General features: G+C 35.0%; 1 protein-coding gene across 2 annotated transcripts in view; it reads right to left on the reverse strand.

Annotated features, from left to right (window-relative positions):
* The window catches only part of FAF1 (Fas associated factor 1), a 482,102-nt gene that overhangs the window by 167,453 nt on the left and 290,841 nt on the right, over positions 1-23,808 (reverse strand). For both annotated transcript variants that reach the window (XM_012776173.3, XM_075998246.1), the window contains one exon: positions 3,014-3,109. In XM_012776173.3, the coding sequence (XP_012631627.1) occupies positions 3,014-3,109 (96 nt within the window). The remainder of the gene's footprint in view (positions 1-3,013; positions 3,110-23,808) is intronic.

A 23,808-nucleotide genomic window follows, 5' to 3' on the forward strand; every position in this document is an offset into this window, starting at 1 on the left:
AGAGGTATGGAAAAATCACTAACAGGGGGCTCAGGAGTAAGAGGTAGATGGGAAGAAAAGAGAATATATTAAATTATTATAAAGAAAATGTGTTTGTAGGATCAGGTGAATAATGTAAGAATCAAAATTTACCCAGCTAAAGGACATATAACTACAATCCACAAAATCTAAAACTTGAATTTAACTACTGGTCCTTCCTAACTCAAGCTTTAAGAAAGTAAATATAAAAAAATTTTAAATTTTTAAAAATAAATAAATAAAAGTTAATAGCAAAATGGTGATTGTTTTGAAGTACATGAAGGCATGAAGAAGTGTAGAACCAGAAGAAAGCAGTGGAACCACTGGGTAGAAGTTATAAGTACATATATTTTAATGTAACATAAGGAAGATATCAACAGAAAGAGCTGCACAATGCAACTGGTTGTCATATGAGGGCCAAATCCTGTCACTGGAGATATTTTGGGGACATTCTTACATAAGACAGTGAGCTCTTTCAGCATAGGGAATATGGCCCTAAGGTTAGGCACCTAGAATACATTAAATAAAAGTTTAAAAGAACGAGATTGAAATGGATAAAAGAGGGGTAGATGAAAGTGTAGGGGGCCAAATGATCTCAAAAATCCCTTCTAGCTTTATATTTCTATAATAACATAAAAACTAAGTTACAAAGCTTCTTTCCCATTTCTCACCATCCTCCTAGAGGAGGTGGTATTTAGAAATTATCGAAGGAAGGAAAAATATGAGCTCATTCCGGATAGTGAGATTTTTAAGGAATTACTTTTAAAGAATTACTAAGGTTGTGATTGTTATAGTTTGGCTAGGACTCCTAACCCCACTCTACCCTTTTCTCTAATTAACACAAGAGGATGCAAGCTTCACAAACACTGCTTCTCTCTGTATGGAATTGACTTCTCTCTGCCGATAATACCATCCAAATAACATATATAATGGTGAGAGTTACAGAAGAGAATAAATAAGTCAGGAAGTTACCTATAATCTCTCAGGGCATAGCATAATTAAAAGTTTTGGTTGGAGCTAGTTGGGCAACTTTAATATTAGTTATCCATTGAAGAGTTTGAAGCATGACCTACTATAGCAGACGTCCTCAAACTATGGCCCGTGGGCCACATGCCACCTGCCTAGGACATTTATCCGGCCCTCCGGGTGTTTTTGCTGCCACTGCCTGTCATGCTTAGCAGCTAACTCGTCCTGGGCCCACAGTGTGCACTCGCCAATGGTCTGAGGGACAGTGAACTGGCCCCCTGTTTAAAAAGTTTGAGGACCCTGTACTATAGCTTTTAAAAATAGACTCAAGCACTATAAAGAAATATTTCACTAAACTATTTCTGGTAATTTCTGCCAAAGAGTGAAACTTATTCTCATTTTTCTTTCATAAGGACTAGTAAGATAAAGTACTGGAAAAAATGGTGTGGCCTCTTTAAAGAAATTAACAGTTTTGGAGGCCCAAGTACAGTATAGTACAATATAGTACAGTAATATCTGTACTAGGAGAAAAAGTTTCCTTCTCGTGGTTTTCTAAAAAATGTTAAAAAACACAGTGGCAAATTATCATTTTCATGGGAGGTCAAAGACTAGAACTCTGTTTATGCATCTTTACTTCTCTTTCACATATTTAAGTGATATATATATATATTCAGAAGATGGCTGGAGAAGTCCTGTGGCAGCCTCCAGAGTGGATGTCCAAAATTATATAGTCAGTTTAAATAAAAAATGAGCAACCACATTTTGTATAGAATGTAAGTGGGAAAAGGTTTTATTAGACTAGCCCAAGCTTTTTTTTTTTTTTTGAGACAGAGTCTCACTTTTGTTGCCCAGGCTAGAGTGAGTGCCGTGGCGTCAGCCTAGCTCACAGCAACCTCAAACTCCTGGGCTCAAGCAATCCTCCTGCCTCAGCCTCCCGAGTAGCTGGGACTACAGGCATGCACCACCATGCCCAGCTAATTTTTTGTATATATACTTTTAGTTGGTCAATTAATTTCTTTCTATTTTTAGTAGAGACGGGGTCTCGCTCAGGCTGGTTTCGAACTCCCGACCTCGAGCAATCCGCCCGCCTCGGCCTCCCAGAGTGCTAGGATTACAGGGGTGAGCCACCGCATCCGGCCTAGCCCAAGCTTTTAAATACCTGAATCATGCTCTATCCTAAAAAAATACTACTTTAAATAAAATTTTTCTGTGCTATTTAGTTATGACCTTTGTTGCATAATACTTTTTGAATCATGGTGATGACTTTTCCTAGCACATAGCAAGAGCTCAATAATTATTTCCTAAATGAATAAATTGTAACATCCAAATTCTCTTTCTTATTTCCTTATGACTATGGTCAGAGTTGAGCGTGGAAGTGCTATTTGTAGCCATGGGAGAGAATTAAAATATTGCCTTTAACATTCTTCAGGTTCACATAGATACAAATAGGCAGAACACATACACAGGCATGTTCAATCTTTACTTCTCCTCCTCTTTGTTTCTACAGTATCCTTGTGTGCACTGCTATCTATTCATTTTTTTACATTATGCTGTCATTGTTAGTTTATTATCTATCACCCTTTACTCTAAGCACTTTGGTATAGGTATAGTGTTATTCACCTTTATTATCTAATATCAAGCAGTGTCTGGGTCATAGAAGGTGCTCTCAACCCAATGAGTTAAAGAACCTCCGGGATCAATCCTAATAAATATAGTCAAATACTTAGTCATATAACCACATAGCAGCAAAGAAAATCCCTTTGTTAACCTGACAGTTCTAAGTAAAAATCATCTCAACCAATCTGCCTGAATTCTGTTGGCTGAAGCATGAAACTAACAGAACAAGAAGGAGCACATTAGTAATAACCTAGCAATGGAAAGTTTCTGCCTTCAAGAATTTACTGAGACTTTGTTCATACTACATTAATTTTATCTATTCATTGCTGTGGAAGATAAAAAAGAATGGGAAGTGGGCAGGTGAGTGGAGGATAGGCCTTCTGTTCAATAAAAAGCTAGCAACAAGGCTTACTTCTTCTGACTGCTCCTGAGTCTGTGCAGGTGAAGATCTTCTTCCCACTGTAAGTCGATGGCAAGGATAAGAGAGCCCTGATTCAGCAAGACACATCTGCAAAAAGTAGAATCCATTACTTGTAAATAAAATGTAGCCATGTTTCACAAAAAAATTTTATTTTTTGAACATTTTCTATTATTTCTGAAGCTAGATTAGAAAGCTCACTCTAGTAGTCTAGGTATTACATTACCAGGAAGTCTTTGAAAGATCTGAAAATTTTCCACACATGAGATGTTATAGTAGTTAAGGCTAATTCTTATTAGACTTGGTAATAGACTGTGGCTCCAGGAAATGGTAATAATCAAAAAATAAGGCAAATCATACACACTTTTCCCCCTAGTATGTGTCTGATTAGTAAAATACCACCTCATTTCGTAACTCCCTACACAATAAGGCTAGTAAAACCAAAGTTGCAGGTGAGACACAGAATCAAAAAATTCCTGAAGACATTTATATACCAAAAAGATAACAAAATATAAATTTAGGTTTTACCTAAAATAATCTCTGAGAAAAGAGGAAACTGCCTTATATTTGAGCATTTGCAAAAGTTCTCCTATTACAGGGTATTTCCTCGAATACTTTATTTTCAATACACTGGGAAAGACAAATTAGCTTGAAATAACCACAGTCAATGATGCTTCAGTTGCTTATGGAGTTCACCTGTCAGAATTGGTTAATAAAGAAGACAAGGATATTTACATCAATTTCATGATTATTTCTAGAGATATGATCTCACACTTATATATAAGTGTTGAAAGCCCATATAAACAAGCTTTTAAAAGATACTTTGAATAATGTCTTAGGAAGACAATAAATATACATCTACAGGACAAATGGGAAAAAAAACCCACCACTGTCCTAATGATACCTAAATAGGAACAGTATTAGATTAGTAGCTTCCCCATAGGATAGGGATAATAAGGTTGAGCTAACATGGGTAAAGCAAAGAGAAAATGTCTAGCACACAGTCTTAACAAACATTAACTTTCTATTTTTCTGTGAATGAGTACTTATGGTTTTGTATAAAATGTCTAGTGAGAGCATGACATGCTGATTCAATATGGTGCTGAATCTCAAATAACTTAAAGAGGATAGACTCTAAAAAATGTGACTCTAGTGATGATAATTATGCTTATATATATATAAAATGTATATAGAATTTGAATAAAATTATTTCATGAAATGTGAGGGTAGACAAAAGCAGTATTTGTAAATTAACATTGTTTTATATAAGTTAACATTAAGTATGTCCAATTAAATGAATTAACTTGATAAGCAATTATTATACTATATATCACAAAGTTTATAAACTGCCCAAAGAATACCTTTTTTTTTTTTTAAATAGGGATTGTCTTATAGTATTTTTATTTGCAAGATAAGGCCACATTTTTAAGCATAAATAGCTACAGTAGGCAAGAATTCAATCTGATTGTTCTTGTCAACTGTCAATGATTGAAATGTAAGGATGGCAAATCATTTTTAAATTAGACATGAAGAAACATGACCAAAATCATAAATTTGATATGTTAAAAAGTAATCCAAGGAAAAGGCAGGTGCTTGATAAATTCTTGTTGATTGCTAAAGGAACTCTTTCTATTTAATAACAGGAGACAGCTGAGTGTAGCATGGACTTTCAAAGTCAGTGTCCTGAGTTCAAATTCACTTCTATTCATTTTCAATCAATATTTTACATCTCAAACCTAAGTTTCTTCTTCTATAAAAATTGATATTACCTTTCCTAACAAGCTTTCTGTGAGGATAGCTTGAAAGAGAATACTCTTGCCACACAGTAGATATCCTTTTAGTGACTAAATACTGTAAATTTACTGTTAAATGGGCTTTAACAGTATTTAAAGTTTTCTCTTTTCTTCTGACAGAAGGTATTTACTATTAGGAACATATTAACTATGCCAATGATTCTCAAAGTGTGATCTATAGACAAAGGGTTCTTGAGACACTTTCAGGAGTTCTACAAGGTCAAAATTATTTCATAATAATATTAATACTTAGATGGTATTTGACTTTTTTCACCATATTTAACTGTACAAATTCATCTATTTCATAGGGAATGGAGGCCCAAGGAGAATCAGAATCCCTTAGACATATCTGTTGAATATCAAAAGCTGAGAATCCCATGATGAATTCCACACAAAAGCACTAGTCCCTCCAGGTTTCTTGAAACTTCAAGTGGATCATGGTAAGATGCATCCAAAATTCCAGGACTCACTGGATGAATGTTTGCCTCACTTGTGAGTAAAGGGGATTCTTCCTTCTTCGCTGAAATAGTATGGCTTGATGTTCCTGGTGACAAACGTGGCTGAATTTGTTGTTGCTGCTGCTGCTTCTTTCATTTAACATGCTGGTTCTTAAACCAAGCCTTTATTACTGATTTATCAAGGTGGAGCCTTGAAGCCAATTCCTCTATAGTAACCCATTTTGGGTGCATGGTCTTTTTGAACTCTTCTTTCAATACTGAGTTGTTCCAGACTCAAGTTTGTGTGGTGCTAATTCTTTGGCTTTGCCGACTTGAAAGTAGACATGATATCTCTTAGAAGTGCAGAACTCTTGAGCTTACTCTATGTCTTTTCACTGTATTTTTATACTGATTTAAAAAAGCAATGGTGGTTGTGTCAGTCAATGAATATAAGGAGAACTACAGTATATAAGTATTATGGATGGTTATTCAGTGCAATATGTAGCCTGAGTCCAACCAGAATGGCTGTTAACCAATTTTGAAATCATGTTATAGATACACAAACACTGAAAAATAAACCAAAGAATCCTTAAAAAAAAAAGCAATGGTGGTCAAATCTGTTGGTACCTTAGCATGAATCAGGGTAGTGGCATCAAACTGTGCTAAAATCTCCAGTGCCATTTATTCACTATAAAACTAACAGTTTCACTTAAAAATGCCCCTGTTGAATTAGTAAAAATTATTAATTTTAACTATATTTTGTCTCTTGAGTACAGGTCTTTTAATATTCTATATGACAAATGAGAAGTATATATAAAACATTCATGCTTCATATCAAAGTATGATATGTTGAGGGAAAAGCAATTGTGTTTCAGTTGTGTGCTGAACCAGCCACTCTTCTCATGGAACACCCCTACTACTTAAATGACTGGCAGACAAACTGGTTATTTGGATTTGGGTACAACTGAGTATCCCTTATCCAAAGTTCTTAGGACCAGAAGTGTTTTGGATTTTGAATTTTTTCAGATTTTGAATATCTGCATCATATATACTTAACAGTTAGCATCCCAAATCCTAAAATCTGAAATCACATTGGTGCTCAAAAAGTTTCGGATTTTGAATTTTCAGATTAGGTATACCCAACCTGTCTCTGGCAGGCTTTTTCTCCAAAATGAATGGAGTGAACCTACTACTTCAAGGAACAGGTCTGACAGTATTAATTGCTAATGATAAAATTTGAGTTTTCAAGTAAAAATTAAAAATGTAAAAAGTGTCAGCCATCATGAGCTTGACAGCTTCTCAATGCTTAAAGATTTTTCTGATGAGATTGGTGGTGATATTAACAAATGCAATTTTTTGATATAATGAAATGTGTCAACATCTAGAAAATCTGTATAACTTACAGGACCAATATTCTTCCAATGAGCAGTGAATGCATGATGTTATAAAATTATGCATGAGTAAAAGTTCTATTCAAAGTGTGAGGCAAACCAATGGATCTTACTATAACAAAGTACAAAATGTAATATGGCTTCAGATTCTGCATTGAAACTAACTTGTAGGAAACTACTACTTGTCAAGTTCTACTTTAGTATTAAAGAAGAAAGACTCTTCCTTTTTCCAATTACAAATCTGTGTGAGGCCAGATTTCTTTTTCTTTTCTTTTCTTTTTTTTTTTTTTTTTGAGACAGAGTCTCGATTTGTTGCCCAGGCTAGAGGTGAGTGCCGTGGCGTCAGCCTAGCTCACAGCAACCTCAAACTCCTGGGCTCAAGCGATCCTCCTGCCTCAGCCTCCCAAGTAGCTGGGACTACAGACATGTGCCACCATGTCCGGCTGATTTTTTGTATATATTTTTAGTTGGCCAATTAATTTCTTTCTATTTATAGTAGAGGCGGGGTCTTGCTCTTGCTCAGGCTGGTTTCGAACTCCTGAACTCGAGCAATCCGCCCGCCTCGGCCTCCCAGAGAGCTAGGACTACAGGCGTGAGCCACCGCGCCCAGCTCCAGATTTCTTTACATACTTCATCCAAAACAATATATAACAACAGGCTGAATGCAGAAGAAGAAAGATATGAGAGTCCAGTTGTCTTCCATTAAGCCAAACATTAAAGAGATTTGAAAAAGTATAAAAACAATGTTACTCTATTATTAACTAAATTTTTGGCAAATATAAATATTTCTCATAAAAATGCTGTTTATATTAACATGTATGGTTTTATTATCTTAATTAAATATTTATCGTATTTATTTTTTCTCAATATTAATTTTTAAAATGGTGAATTTCAGTAACTATATTCTTTCAGGTCTTTGATGATTTCTTCATAGGTACAAAGGGATCCTGAGACCAAAAAGCTGTAACCTGCTAAAACACACAATGTGTACGGATGCAACTAATTTCCATAAATAATAATAGTAATATTTGAAAGAACAGAGAAGCCAAGAAAGCACTTTCTTCTGTGAAATTTTAGAATCTTTTCAATGATATTTCCTCATATAATTAACAAAGCACACAATGTTTTCTTTATAAACATATTAAAATAAAATATTAAGATAATATGCAAAAGAAAACTAAATCATCATGACTGATCACTTGCTATCTCTGCCAAGTTGTTAGTATTATTATTTTAAGCTTGGCCCTTGGTGTTTATAAGGCCCTTCTTTTTTTTTATATCACTAATCAATTTTTATTGTCAAAATGTTTGTCATCAAGAGCAGAGGCAGTGGTTGTCTGGTTGGGGCAGAGGTGGAGTGAATACAAAATAGTATGACAGATCTCTGATGGTAATGTAAATGTTTTACATCTTGATCGTGGTGGTGGTTACATGAGCATATGTATTTGCCAATACTCATGGAACTGGATACTTAAAAGGGGTACATTTTAATATGTAAACTATACCAAAAATAATCTATTTTAAAAATGTGAACTAAATTCATTTATTTATTGTATTCCTAGAAAGTCAAATCATTATGCAAATAATTATTGGGCACTATGCAATTTGATTTAAATTTATAGTTTATGAAAAAATGTATTTGAAGAAAATTGATTATTTCTTCAAATTAGCTACGTAATTTAAAAATACAGCAATTTTTATGTAACATGTTTGACCAGGGCACATTTTATTCCCCTTCGGAGGAGGACAGCTTATCAAGTGACTCCTAGAGAAGAGAAGAGGACAGGGATAAAATTAAAGTAGCATATTTCCTATTAATGAACCACCACAAATTGGTATAAAATGTAGACTTTAGGAAAATAATACAGATAGCTGAGAAAATGAAACAGAGTAATGATCCAGAAACATCATAAAGAATTGCAGGTTCAACTTTGCATTTTTACTACCAGCAAATATAGTTCCAAGTAGATTTTAATGGTTTCATCTGCACTTTTCTGTTTCTCTCAGGTCTAATGTGATAACATGATTTTAAATTCTTAGCTAATTGGATGCGTCAATTTATTAACTTTCTTCCTCCCTCTCTCCCTCTCTTTCACGTGCGCTCTCACTGTCATTTAATATCTATATTGCTAAGTTCCTTTGAAATGTGTACTTTTTTTTTATTTTTTTATTTTTTTTTTATTTTGGCATATTATGGGGGTACAGATTTTAAGGTTTCAATAAATGCCCATTTCCCCCCCCTCCCCCCAAAAGTCTGAGTCTCCATCATGACCATCCCCCAGATGGTGCACATCTCACTCATTATGTATGTATATACCCGCCCCCCTCCCCAATACCCTATTACTGTAGCACCTATGTGTCCACTTAGGTGCTACTCAGTTAATACCAGTTTGCTGGAGAATATATCTGGTGCTTGTTTTTCCATTCTTGGGATACTTCACTTAGTAGTATGGGTTCCAGCTCTAACCAGGAAAATATAAGATGTGCTATATCACCATTGTTTCTTAGAGCTGAATAGTACTCCATGGTATACATATACCACATTTTATTAATCCATTCTTGGATTGATGGGCACTTGGGCTGTTTCCACAGCCTTGCAATTATGAATTGTGCTGCTATAAACATTCGAGTGCAGGTGTCTTTTTTGTAGAGTGTCACTGGATCATTTGGGTAGATGCCCAGCAATGGGATTGCTGGATCAAATGGTAGATTCACTTGTATCGCTTTAAGGTATCTCCATATTGCTTTCCACAGAGGTTGAACTAGTTTGCAGTCCCACCAGCAGTGTAGGAGTGCTCCTCTCTCTCCGCAACCACGCCAGCATTTATTGTTTGGAGATTTTTTGATAAAGGCCATTCTCACTGGGGTTAAGTGATATCTCATTGTGGTTTTGATTTGCATTTCCCTGATGATTAGAGATGTTGAGCATTTCTTCATATGTTTGTTGGCCATTCTTCTGTCTTCTTTAGAAAAATTTCTGTTCAAGTCCTTTGCCCACTTTTTAATGGGGTTATTTGATTTTTTCTTCCTAATTTTCGTGAGTTCTAAGTATATTCTAGTTATCAGTCCCTTATCGGATGCATAGGATGCAAAAATTTTCTCCCATTCTGTAGGTTGTCTGTTTACTTTCATGACTATTTCTTTGGCTGTGCAGAAGCTTTGTAGTTTGATCATGTCCCATTTATTTATTTTTGTTGCTGCTTTGATTGCCTTTGGGGACTTCTTCCTAAACTCTTTGCCCAGGCCGATGTCTAGGAGAGTGTTTCCAACTTTTTCCTCTAGAGTTCTAATAGTTTCATATCTTAGGTTTAAGTCTGTTATCCAGTGTGAGTTGGTTTTTGTGAGAGGTGAAAGGTGTGGGTCCTGTTTTAGCCTTCTACAGGTGGCTATCCAGTTTTCCCAGCACCATTTATTGAAAAGGGATTCTTTTCCCCAGCGTATGTTTTTGTCTGCTTTGTCAAAGATGAGATGGCTATATGAGGATGGTTTTATATCAGGATTCTCAGATCTGTTCCACTGGTCAATGTTCCTGTTTTTGTGCCAATAACATATTGTTTTAATTACTACAGCTTTGTAGTATAGTTTGATATCTGGCATATTAATGCCTCCCATTTTGTTTTTGTTGCCTAGAATTGCTCTTGATATTCGGGGTCTTCTTTGGTTCCATACGAAGCGTAAAATTATTTTTTCTATATCTGTGAAGAATGCTGATGGGATTTTAATAGGTATATACAAGCCATATATGACAGACCCATAGCCAACATCATACTGAATGGGGAAAGATTGAAATCATTCCCACTTAGAACTGGAACCAGACAAGGCTGCCCACTATCTCCACTTCTGTTCAACATAGTGCTGGAAGTCTTGGCTACAGCAATCAGACAGGAAAATGGAATCAAAGGTATCCAAATAGGGGCAGAAGAGATCAAACTTTCACTGTTTGCTGATGATATGATATTGTATCTAGAAAACCCCAAGGATTCAACCAAGAAACTCCTGGAACTGATCAATGAATTTAGTAAAGTCTCAGGATACAAAATCAATACACAGAAATCAGAGGCATTCATATACGCCAACAACAATCTAATTGAGAACCAAATCAAAGACTCAATTCCCTTCACAATAGCAACAAAGAAATTAAAGTACCTAGGAATATATTTAACCAAAGAGGTAAAAGACCTCTACAGGGAGAACTATGAAACACTGAGGAAGGAAATAGCAGAGGATGTAAACAGATGGAAATCCATACCATGCTCGTGGATCGGCAGACTCAATATCATCAAAATGTCTATACTACCCAAACTGATCTACAGATTCAATGCAATACCTATTAAAATCCCATCAGCATTCTTCACAGATATGAAATGTGTACTTTTATAAATAATTTATTTGGACTTTAGAAATAAATTAATAACTGATTAGTTTGATAGACTTGGGTGCTGTAACTTGATTATATTTATTCATATATTTAATGTGTACTTATGAACTATACTATGTGTGTATGACCCTCCTAACTACTGAAGAGCATGAAAAGAGATGTAGTCATATTGCCTATTCCAAGGATTTTACATATAGAAAAGTGGAGTTAGAAAAAAGCAAAAGTACCAGGACAAGGTCAAATAGAATTAATTACCAAATAAATGACCTACACGCCCATTCAATACAATAATTGCTATAAAGGTCAATGAAAATTAAGAACTTCCTAGTTTAGTACCACCACAACAAAATGGAGCTTGAATTTGATCTAGAAAGATAGTATGACAAATATTGGAAGGGTTGAATTCTTTTGTAATTTCTGTCTTCAGTACAAGGCCCTTCTTAATTACTGCTTTCATTAAAAATATAAATTAGTCCTTCAAAGTATTTTTTATTTTGTTGCCAAATTTTAACTCTCTCCCAAATACATGTTTTCAGTCTGTCTTCCTTCCTAATTATTAATGGCAGAGACTAAGACCTTTTAAGAGTACTAGACTAGAATTTAGAAGATCTGAGTTATGGGATCTTAAGTCAGTCACCAGGAGCCTTAATGTCTCCTGCAAAATATGAAGGTAACCTACCAAATGATCTCTCAGATTCCTTCTAGCTCTAATGGGCTATGATCTTAACATGTCATCAAGGTGATAAGGTTAAGTCAATGGCAGGCTCCCAGTCCTGCATGTGACACAGAGTAATACAACTGAACAAGTCTGAAACCATAGCTTCACTATTTGTATCTCTTTTTTTCAATTAACTTGTAAAACATGATTCCCTGTGTTTTAAAAAGAACATTAATATAAGAAAAGTTTTTAAAAACCTTATCTCAAGCTTGTCATCATCCTGACAAGGTACCAGCATAATTAACTGCATCCAGGTTTGAGAATGCTACTGGGTACTAGCATTGAATAAAATCATTGCAATATGTAATATGAAGATATTAATGTATGTTATTGAAGTATAGTAGGCTTATAACAGACTACACATATTTGTATACAATTTGATACGTTCTGACATATGTATATATATATATACCCATGAAACCACTTGGTATTTTAAAAAATATTTAATAATTATTATTAAGAGCTTAATATGCATTGTTATTACACAAAGTGCTTTATATACATTACCCCATCTAATTCTCACAATAACCCTGCCAGGTAAGTATTATAATCTCCATTTTAAAGATGAGGTTACTAAACCTCACATAGATTAGAGGCTTGCCCAAGGTCACATAGGTACTGAGTGGTGAGCCAAAATTAAAACTCAGGTACTTTTATCTTACAACCATTTAAAAAGAATCTAATCAAATAACTATTAAGGCTCTAATACATCTTGTCTTATGGTCTGATAAACAATAATTACTTTCTTTGGCTTAATTAAAATAGCTACTCCTGGAAGCCATCAATTTGTCAGGCAATATATAGTAAGTCCTTAACATATGTTTATCATGAATGACAAACCTGCAAATTAAAGATTATCATGATTGTATAGACCACAAAACAGGCTTAGGGAGGTAGAGTAACTTGTCCAAGTCAAATTAGGTACTAAGTGGCAAACCAAGTTTAACTCCAAAGGCCATGGAGTTTTCTATTACATCTTATTTCCAACGCAGGCTTTGAGGAGTAATAAGGAGCCTTGAAGGTAACTGCTAGAATACCCCTTTTATATTTTCAGACGCTCACTGTTCAGCTAAACAGATTACCAAGGTAGTTTTAAACCAAACTGAGTCATGAGGCTAAAATTTCATTTACTGCCAACCAAAGGGCAAATCAAAAATCTACTTTTATTCACAAGCCAAGCTTTTTCCCCCCTTTTTCCTACTTTCCTCTTTTTTTTTTTTTTTTTTTTTTTTTTGTTTAAGTCACTTATGTGCTGGAAAAGTCACACAGAGCTTAATTTGTGGCAGGTTGAAGCAAGCTTATTAAGAATGCTAGTTACCAAGTATACATCCACTTGTCTGGACTAGCCCACTGCCACATTCTTGTAGCAGGGTTAAATAGCAGTTTAGTCACTTCACAAAAAAGCACACTGTTAAAAAGGAAGTGACTAATAATATTCTGGAACAAGTGAAATATTAAAAGAGATGTGCAGGTCAAGATCAATTATCTACAAAACTCCTGTGTAAAAAGCTCAAAAAATTGTCTCTTCCGCCTGGCCTTGCTGTGCTATAGTCCTCAATTAATTTGGCAAGTTGGTAAGGTTTAATGAAATAAATACAAACAGTAACATATTTGGAGGCTTTTTGCTATATACATAAAGACAAATGCTACCATGTAAGCAAGCAGAGTTGGAAGATACGGGGATAGCTGCTTAGATGGTTTCATTTTAGACTTCAGATGCTAGAGTCGGAAGGCTCCTCAGAATTCATCAATTGCTAGTATCCCAACCAGGAGAGCACAAATCCTGAAGCCTTAGCTGAGTCAAGTGGTGCTGCCATTCCCTCCCCTGCCAATCATCCCCTGCCCCATTCCAAACTAGTAGTGAGAATTCAGAGAGAGAAGATACCAGCATCCTACTCTTAACCTTCTCCTATCAGCAGTACCACAATCCCCAAGAGATTCCAAATGAAAGATAGTTTCTTCTCACAAGATCTAGTCTAATTTTCCCACTTAGCAGGGAAAGACACTTAGGTGTGGGGAGCTAAAGTTGTTTGCCCCAAATTTCACGTCTGTTTAATGATAGCACAATCATCTTCTCTTGACTCCTAATCTTGGTTTTTCTACTAAATAACCTTAACTATGTTTTTATAAAGATGTTATGTTAAAGGTAGTTGCAAAATACCAGTAAGTATCTTGATTTAATTACCTCAACTTTTCCTTAAAGAATTTTTTTTTTTGAAATATATATGAAAATAATTCACAATGCTCCTGGCTTGCTTTTTTGGTTTATTTCTACCTTTTAATCTGGTGGGATTCAAAAAATCAAGGAGAATCACCTCATGCTACTTTTCCACATTATGATTGCACACCCTTATACTTCCCCAAACTGGTCAAACATTATTTTGAGTTTTTTCTATTAAAAAGAGGTTGTTCAACACGATTTTTTTTCTACTGCCATCTCAGCCCCTAAAACCAGACAATTACATAAGGAGATAAAGCACTGCTCACTGCAACAGAATTAGCAAAATTTCTAAGCAGATATACTTTTTTTTGGTAGCTAATAATAATTATATTTCAAAATAAAAACATTCTCCTTTGCACAGAAACCTCAAAAAGGTGTTCAGCCTATGAGCTTTTTTATTTCAGCATATTATGGGGGTACACATTTTAAGGTTTCAATACTTTTATTAACTAAATATATAGATATAATATTCTTGGATTTTATTATTTTTAGATTTTAGTGAATACACTAGAAGAGGTTCTCAAGTACTTCAGAACATTAGAATCCTTCTGAATAGCATTAAGTTATACAATAAGAAATATAGCCATTTTAGATCAGTGTAACACTGTCTAGTGGCATAGTCTCTTTCACACCTATTTAAAGAGAATGGTCAGGTTTACCTACATATTAATAAAAATACTACCCTCAGGCAGGTGGCAAGATGTTTCCTGTAAGGCAACTATAAACCAAAGCTATTTCAGTTGAATCAAGAGTTCTGTTTAAATAAAGTCAACTCTTTTGCACAGAGGCCAATTAGCCATGCTGTGCATTAAAAGGGTCCTTATTTCTCAGTTCCTGTCACTACTGCTTTACGTCATTTAATTGCTTATGAGCACCCTCTATTGGAGGGCAGAAGAAGGAAAAGAACATATTAAATGTATTGCCTCTAATCAATAAGACAGGTGAGGAGGAAAAGATCTGGAACACATGCAGATTTCGCTTTAACTCTGCCCTTCTTCTCCAAATTATTTGATAATTTCCAGCTAGTTGCTGAATAAGTTATACTAACCATATAGTTACTCAGAATCTATAAATTAATTATTCAATAAAAATTTATTGAGTGCTTATCGTATGTCAGGCCCTTGGATCCAGATAACCTGGCCTTGGATCCTGGCTTTGACATTTAATGTCATTTCCCAGAGAAGTTGCTTAACTCATAAGACCTCTGTTTCCTCATCTGAAAAATGTGAATAATATCTACGTTGACAGTAATAAAAGGATGGTAAGTACCTAGCAGGGTGGACTTAATTTTCTAATTTCAAATAAAAACCATGAAACACTTTATCTTTGGCTCCTTGCCAGAAAGCAGGATTATCATATAGGTGTTTTTTCAGTTTCAGTGCCCAATTATTTCTAACTTTAAAAGTCTAAATCTATGTGACAGTATTAGTATCATTTAAGTGTTCTATACCATCTGTCAAGTACATTTAACTTTATTAGTGTTTTGAAACATACACAGAGCAACCAAATATTAATATTTTACTCAATCTTTTCTATACCAAAGACATCCAAAAGATGTTGACCAATATTTAATAAAATTGTCTTCTTAATTGAACAAAGTAAGCTTAAATTATTTAAAGGTTTGTCTCTTCTTACATAATATTCTTGTCAGTGTAACCCTGTGGAGAATATGTTTGGTTAGAAACACTGTAGCTCTGAGAGCTTCTAAGGGCCCATCTCTAACATCAGTCACTATCTGCTTATGACTGGGATTTTCAAAAGCATATGTTACAAACTGATGTTCAAAAATGGAACTTGCTACAGGTTTCTCATGAAATTCCTGTGAGATGAATTTAACCAAAATTGAGAGGCAGTTATAGGGGGCAAAGGAAAGGGGTGTCCCTCCCTGACTGCTTTAGCGGCTTTGGGAGACCAATTATGCTTACTGAGAACATTCAGTTATTCAGCTTAAATATGTTTAACCAGGCTGTAAGCCATGTTTTTTTTTCTTCTGTCACCACCATTAAAGCAAAGCAAGTATTGCTCTTTTATGTCTTTAGGCTGCATGGTGCCCTTTTATGCTCCTTTTTCCCATCAATGCTACCTATGATATGATTCCATCTGTGTAAAAACATTGGTGGGTTAATACATGAAAAGAATACTGTATATAGATCAATTGACCTGGATTAAAATCCTAAAGCTGCCTCTTATTCATTGTGTGACCTTGATCAACTCTCTTCTCTCAGTTTTATCCCCTGTAAAATGAAAAAATTGAGTTAAATGATTTCCAAGTTCTTTTCTCTCACCTGGAACAATTTTTTCAGTTCAAGCTTAAAGCCATACCCAGCCCATCTTTTCAGCTATTACCTCCCACTATTTCTGTATACTGTATACTGTACTGTACTATATTTCTGTTTGCTCACTGATCCAAAAATGTGTTTTGCACTTGCCTACTCCTAGGCTTCTGCTCATTCTATTATTCTTGCTTAGATTTCCCTCATCGTTTTTTTCCACCTGTCCACTTCAAAGGTATATGAGGATCATGAGAAAATGTAAGTGAACACTTCTTAAAAACTCATCTCAATCTCTTCCTGAAAGCCTTTTAATAACCTCCCCAAACTCAAAAATTTTTGTCCCTGAAACACTTGGTGTCTTTTGGTAGTCAATCATACCCATGACATTTAGACAAATCTTCCAGAAAATAAGCACTTTTGTTCAGCTAGCTTCTAAGGGAAGGACCAGAATCCCAGGTAGGAGCTGAGTAGCCAGAGGCAGTAGGAATGTCATAGGCAGAGGTCCAGAAGCTGGACCCAAGAGAGGGGAAAGACAAATTCCTAGACATCAAAACTCTGTCTCCTACATTTGTGGAATTCTGCCCAGGCCATGGCCCTGTATGATATTTCTGCTCACTGGGGAACAAGTAATCCTAAGAGTAACACTGCACTTAGGATTCAGTGAGTGCAGTGGATCAGGGGATCTGCTGTTCTAGGAGGGGAGAGGAAAAGGTAGTGTCCTACTGAAGGAGGAGGAATCTTACCCCAAAATGTATCCTCATGCTTCCCAAATCATTTGTACCTGTGATAGGAAAGTGTCTGAAAAAACACGTGTCACTGTAAGGCAATTTCTTTGGTAAGAAGACATCACTATACTTCCTTGGATAGGTATAAAAGTAGAGCGATTATGAACTTGGACTTCAAAGCCACACCATTAAGGTTTGAAATCCTGATTTTGCCAATTAATAGCTGTTTGACTTTGGACAACTCTTCTATCTTCTTAGTGCCTCAATTTCCTCCTCTGTAAAGTTTTCTAATGTATCTATATCTGTCTATCTAGCTACCTATGTATGCTTGGTGATATAAATTTTGCTGTCTAATTCTGAGGGGACAGATAATATACAACTTGTTTTAAGTAGACTATACAATACTATTATTCATGCACTTAACTAATAGTTACTGACAACCATAATGTGCCAAGAACTCAGCTGAGTGTTAGGCATACAACCAAAAGTGAACAATTTCTGCTTTAATAAAGCTAATGGTTTTCTAAGCTATGTAGATTTGTGAATAAAGTATAGGCCATGCTAGTTCCATTTTATATTGCTATGCCTTATCCTTATTATACCCTTAGTGAGAATGAATCTGCCATAGTTTGCCACATTAGCATTCCACAGACAAGAAAAATGAGATTCATATTTTTACCCAAGATCACACAGCTAATAAATAGCAGAACAGAGTTAGAACTAACTTAAGTTGACTCCTAACTTTTAAAAATGACATCATCTCCACTTGGAAGGTGAACCAACCTGGCTAGCTTGTTAAGCCTCTAATTTTGGCGGTGCAGGAACATGATAAAGCTGAATTATGAGGAAAAAAGGTTAAGTCATTAGATTACCCAAAATATATAACTATATTTTAAGGCAATATAAAAATGATGAAAAAATAAAAAGAACAACTTATGTTGCAAAATCTCATCTGTTTTTTGCACAGTTAGCTTTCATAGACAGGAAATTAGTAAAGAGAAATCTCACTTTAACTTCTCTACACTTGTCAGGTCAAACAAACCTAATCGTCATGTCATTTGAATTATTTTGTTAAATAAATTAAAGTATACTTAAAAAAATACAGCTGTCAAAGAAGGTAACAATGGATTGTGCTTAAAGAACAGATTGAAAAAGATTTCTCAAATCTTCCCTAGTTTCTACTCCATTTAATTATGGCATTTGTATTATATGAAGGCTTGCAGGTCATTCAGCTTATTCACATATATGTGTTATCCTGTTTCGTATGAGTCAGTTCAATACACTGAACATCTCTCAAAGTAATTGAAAATCAAACTTTCAAATATTTTTCTAATTGGGAAAGTATCTTTTCCAAGAAGAGAATATAACTTTTTATACATTATTTGATATTTCACAGCATAATGGCTTAGCAAAACAAGAAGCATGGAAAAAAAGTTTTCTGTTACCAAAACTACTTAAAACAAATACCAAAAAAAGCTATGTGCTAAAATAAAAATAAAAGTATGTTTTCAAAAAATTTCTATTTAATGTTAATTGTTCTTGTTACTGTTCTATGAAAATATCACTTCAAAATATTTAGAAGTTTATGTTAAATGGGTGAAAAATCTATCTTGGATGCAGTGTGTTCAGGTTATAAAAGCATCAGTGCTTATTTTATCTCCCCACAAAGTGTTGCTGAGATAATTACTGCTGACAGCTTTATTCAAGGTTCATTTCACTTTTTCTGCTATTTTTCTCTGGTTAGAAGTTCAACAGAGCCCATGGGAAGCCACACCCCTCACACCTGTTAGGCTTCTTCATGTTACTAAGGGCCAGTATGGACATGTCACTTCAAATTAGTATTGTACCAGGGCGCTAACTGTGACAATTACTTATCACAGGTTTAACTTAAAAAAAAAAAAAGTTTCTAATTCAACCACAAAACAGTGTCGCAAAATGTAATTTAAACCTGTAAAAGCAGGTTGCATAAAAAACATTCAGAGAGCCACAAAATTGGTTCCCAGGGTTGAGCTTTGTGCATTATCTGAATTATGCAGGAATGCTATACAAGTGAACATTTCTTTTAAAACAAAACAAAACCAAAAAGGTAAACAAGGCTGAGCCAACAATTACCTTACCGGCCAGCAATGGTGATGAGCAGGCCTCTTTAAGTTTTCTTCAGTGTGCTTGAATATTTGGTTCATTTTGTTAATTCCTTTGTGTCAAGTAACTAAATAATGAAATTTCCAGTTAAAGCAAAGCAGCTACTTCTAGACTTACCAGAGAAAAGATACTATTTTATACTAGGTAGGACAGAAACATTCTCTTCTAGTATTTGCTTTTTTTCTACTTGTAAGCCAGAAAATTATCATTAGAGAGGGTAAATATTACCAGAAAAAGAAAAAGGAAAACCTCATATTCTTAAATGTGTTTCAAGCTAGTTATTATGAGCTTCTCTGTTTCAAGTGCAAAATAATCTCAAAATCATGCCACCTCTGAAAGTCCTAGGATGGTTGAAGGTGGTTAATATGGACTGCTGTGAGGCTAATTGTGGATCTTGAGTTAATTACTTTCTGCTGATAGGGGATTTAAAAAATAAATAAAATGGTCTTTTACTCCATTTTTACTTCAATTTAAACTCAGCAAATATGGAATGACGATGGCTAAGCTCTGGATACTTAATTATTTGCGGCTATTCTTTAGATGAGGACCCAAAGCTGGGCAGTATATCCACATCATAATCAATGCTAAGGTCCCTTAGCAAAACAATAGTGAATGGATCTGTATCTGCCACAATGTGCACAATTTGATTCACGAATGCTGAGTGTTCATTACCTGATCAGAGTTAACAGGAATTCAGTGCTATTTCTCTTTCTCTCTCTCTCTCTCCCTTCTCTCTCTCTCTCTCTCTCTCTCTCTCTCTCTCTCTCTCTCTCTCTCTCTCTCTCTCTCTCTCTCTCTCTCTCTCTCTCTCTCTCTCTCTCTCTCTCTCTCTCTCTCTCTCTCTCTCTCTCTCTCTCTCTCTCTCTCTCTCTCTCTCTCTCTCTCTCTCTCTCTCTCTCTCTCTCTCTCTCTCTCTCTCTCTCTCTCTCTCTCTCTCTCTCTCTCTCTCTCTCTCTCTCTCTCTCTCTCTCTCTCTCCACACACACACACACACACACACACACACGCTGGAGGACATAAGCCAGAGCTCATGGAGACTGGCTTTGAAACAGAATCTTAAAGTATTAAACACTCATGAAAAGCAAAGGACAAAATAATGACACCAAGCAGGAAATTCAACAGAAGAAATTAATTGCGTGTTTGCAGAAAATCACACCCATTGGTGGATGAAAATAGTTTGATGTTAATCTTGGTATGGCAACATAATTTCAGTATCTTAACAGTTTGACAAATTTTAAAACCATTATACTCACAAAGGATACATTGGAGATGTAGACTTTTTCTCAAGAAATTTTCTTTATTTTTTTAACGCTTAGAAAATCATTTATTAACAAAAGCATATCAAGTCACCATAAGAAATATTGATTATAAGAGTCCAGGATCTTATCAAAACAAGCCCTTTGCCTTATTCTACAATCACAACATAATCACAAAGAATCAAAACCAAATCTTCAGTTACAAAGGTGCTTTTACCTCAAGCTGCTTCCTCATTTTAAGTTTCATAAAGAAGTTCTGTTAGGAGAAAAATCTTATTATTTTAGAGAGCTACTGTATTAACCAGTGGTGATTTCAGTTTATCATAACCATAGAACCTCCAAATATGCAAGGATACATATCTCAAACCTGTTTTGTATGCATGAAGAGTACCAACCAGCCATTTGGCACATGTCTAGTCAATAGCGAGATGCCATTTACCCCACAAGATTGTGGAACTCTTTGGATAGCAAATATAGGAGCTCTGGATATTTTTCCAGCAGCATCTAATTCCTTGGCAAAACTCAGGCAGTTATGCTAACAACTTTGGTCTCAGCACATGGACATAGTACTGCTGGGCACCTTGTCCTGGCTTTTCCTCCTAGGAAAAATGGAACCCAAATTAACTATACCAAGTTAGGCACACCAGCATAAATGAGGACTGCCTAGAAAAAAGAAAAAATAATTTCACCTTGCTGGCCCATCCCAGCCAAGTGATTTTTTTTTCCTTCTGCTCAACTACTATAACCCATATTGTAAAACCTTTGAAATTTTTAGTTTGTGATTTAAAAGAACCACAACTTTGGCTGTGTTTGTGTTTAGGCGACTCTAAGGTCCTTGAGGACACAGTCTGGACCTTACATTCTCATTTTTAGCTGCCACAGGGTTTAGCAGATTGCTTTGCATAGGCTAGTCATACAATAAATGTCTACTGCTTTAGTTTAAATGAGTACTGTCCCTATTTTCCTTATCAAGATAAAATACAAAAGACTTGTAATTTTCTAGCAAAATTATTAATATACCTACCTAGTCCTATAACTCCAAACCTGGAAACCACTCCAAAGTGAGCTAAATACTAAAAACTATCATTAGAGTTTAAATAACTATCTGATTGACTTCTGAGCCTAAGTAAAAAGTACAGGGTTCAAAAGTATTCTGACATGAGATTGCATGTTACATTTAATAGTCACTGATGATTTGAAGCACTAATCAAAATAAGAAAATTACAGACCACTCAAATTCCACATCAATATAATTTGAATTTGTGCATTTTCATTTTTTGATAAAGGTATACTAGTTTTATTTCATATTTAATGTTTTGGTATAATTATCTTTGCATGCTAAAATATTTTATCTCTGTGGACTTCATGGGAATTAGAATAATCTAAATGTCATTTCAACTCTATTTTGTAAGATATGATGGCTCCTAAATTTATGAGGAAGCATAATGTAGCTAATAAAAACATTTTCAGATTGGCATAGAAACCATCTAACAATGTATATTAAACATAAAACTATATGCCAACACACTTTAAATGTCTCACATAAGAATAATGCATTTGACATTATTATACTATTAATTATACTTTTTAGGACTCCCACTCAAGTAAATACAAAAACCAATAAGTAATCACTCTATATACATGTGTATATGTTTACTGACTGGTTCACTGGTTCTTGTACATAGACACACATACCAACCAGAATAATCTTTTATATTAAAAATTAAAACAAAAAGCAAAATCAGAAAATCCTCATATCCAATAATCTTTTAAAAAGTAATTTTGACACATGGTAAAATAATCATCTATTCCCAACTCAAGCATGTCTTCTGTGGGCAGACTCATACCTGCAGCATTTCTTTATGCCAATACCAAAAATTTAGTATAAAATGAAAGCTGTTAAGTGTTAACTCTTCAAAACAGGGAGAAATCATTTTTGTGCACTAATTATAAGCCTATTTTTTCAAAAAACTAGTCAAACCTATAACTGAATAAACTACTGGAATTAAAAGGGAAAAAAAGAATGTTTAATGTGAGTATAACAAAAACTAAAAACTAAAAAACATTTTCCAGAGACTGGGATAAATCATTTTATATTTATTTTGATCAACACATAGTAATATCAGAAACCTTCCTTCAAAAATAAAATAAAATGCAATCTCTCAGCAAAATGAGAGAAAGAGATGACTTGAAAATTAATCTAAGATTTATTTTTTAAAAGCTCTTAGTATAGTTATTCAGGGGTCTTACATTATTTGAAATTTACTTATTTTAATTGATTAATTTCATTTGCTAAAGAATTATGCATTAGATTTGTGTAGAATCAGAGAATTTAGAGTTAAAGGAAACCTTGGAATTGGGAGTGTGGAGGATTGTGAAGAGGAACAGAGAGGATTCCAATATTTATTAGAATATTTATTATGATCTGTTGTCTACTAGAGTGGGATGTTCCTGGGGATATTGTGAGAAGGAGGGAAATCTGGCTTTCTGGAGGAGCCCTTGATAGTATGGCTGTGCATATCTGGGGGCAGCAGTGGGCACAATTGAGCACAAATGGGAGGCAGCCTGGGGTTTCTTTTAGATTCTACCCTCATCCCCCAAATCCTTCTCTAGGATCTGGTTCCTCCCTCATTCTCTTGGACTTGGTACTCTCATACCCTAGTCTCTGCCCACTAGGGCTCATTAATATTAATATCATAATAACTTCTTCTATGATCACAACATATTCACAGAGAATCAAGACCAATTCTTCAATTGCAAAGTTCTTTTACCTTGAGCTTACCTGTCTTAACAACAACAATACAAAGAATCCACTATTACAGCATGAATTTGACCCAACACAACTCTTCACACCTTAAAATCTGGCCATTCTTCATTTCTTCTGCTTACTCTTCTTCTCTAAAAGAGTGAGTGGCTCGAGGGCAGGTAAAGTGCAAAATGGTGAGGAACATAGGTAGAGGTATAGGTCAGATCATGAAGGGTCAAATACACCCCATGAAGGAACTTAGATATTATCTTGTAAGCAATGGGAAACCACTGAGAGATTTGACTCTGTTCTCATTAGCTCCTAACTTTACTGAACCTTACCTGTATTAAGCCTTAGCTCCTCAGAGCCTCAAATATCAACTAGCTCAATAAATGTACCATGCTTGAACTAGCTCATATCAAGTAAAGAACACTCCAAGACTTGGCTAGATTATATTCATTCATTGAAACTATGGAATTTGGGAGACAATATTCCATTTTGACTGTAGTTTGGGAATTTCCAGAAATTGTGGTTCATGTTAAAAAATTCCTCATAGATCAAAGCACAAATGGTACTGTGTGCTGGTGTAGCCAATCAGAAAGACCATGTAGTTCTGTGGGAGGCAGTCCGGTAGACAAGTGAGAAATGCCTGGTTCTAGTTCAGATACATTTTTTTTTTTTTGCCTTAAATATTTCTTTGGGGAAGAAA

The sequence above is a fragment of the Microcebus murinus genome, chromosome 2, assembly GCF_040939455.1.
Source record: "Microcebus murinus isolate Inina chromosome 2, M.murinus_Inina_mat1.0, whole genome shotgun sequence".
NCBI lineage: Eukaryota > Metazoa > Chordata > Mammalia > Primates > Cheirogaleidae > Microcebus > Microcebus murinus.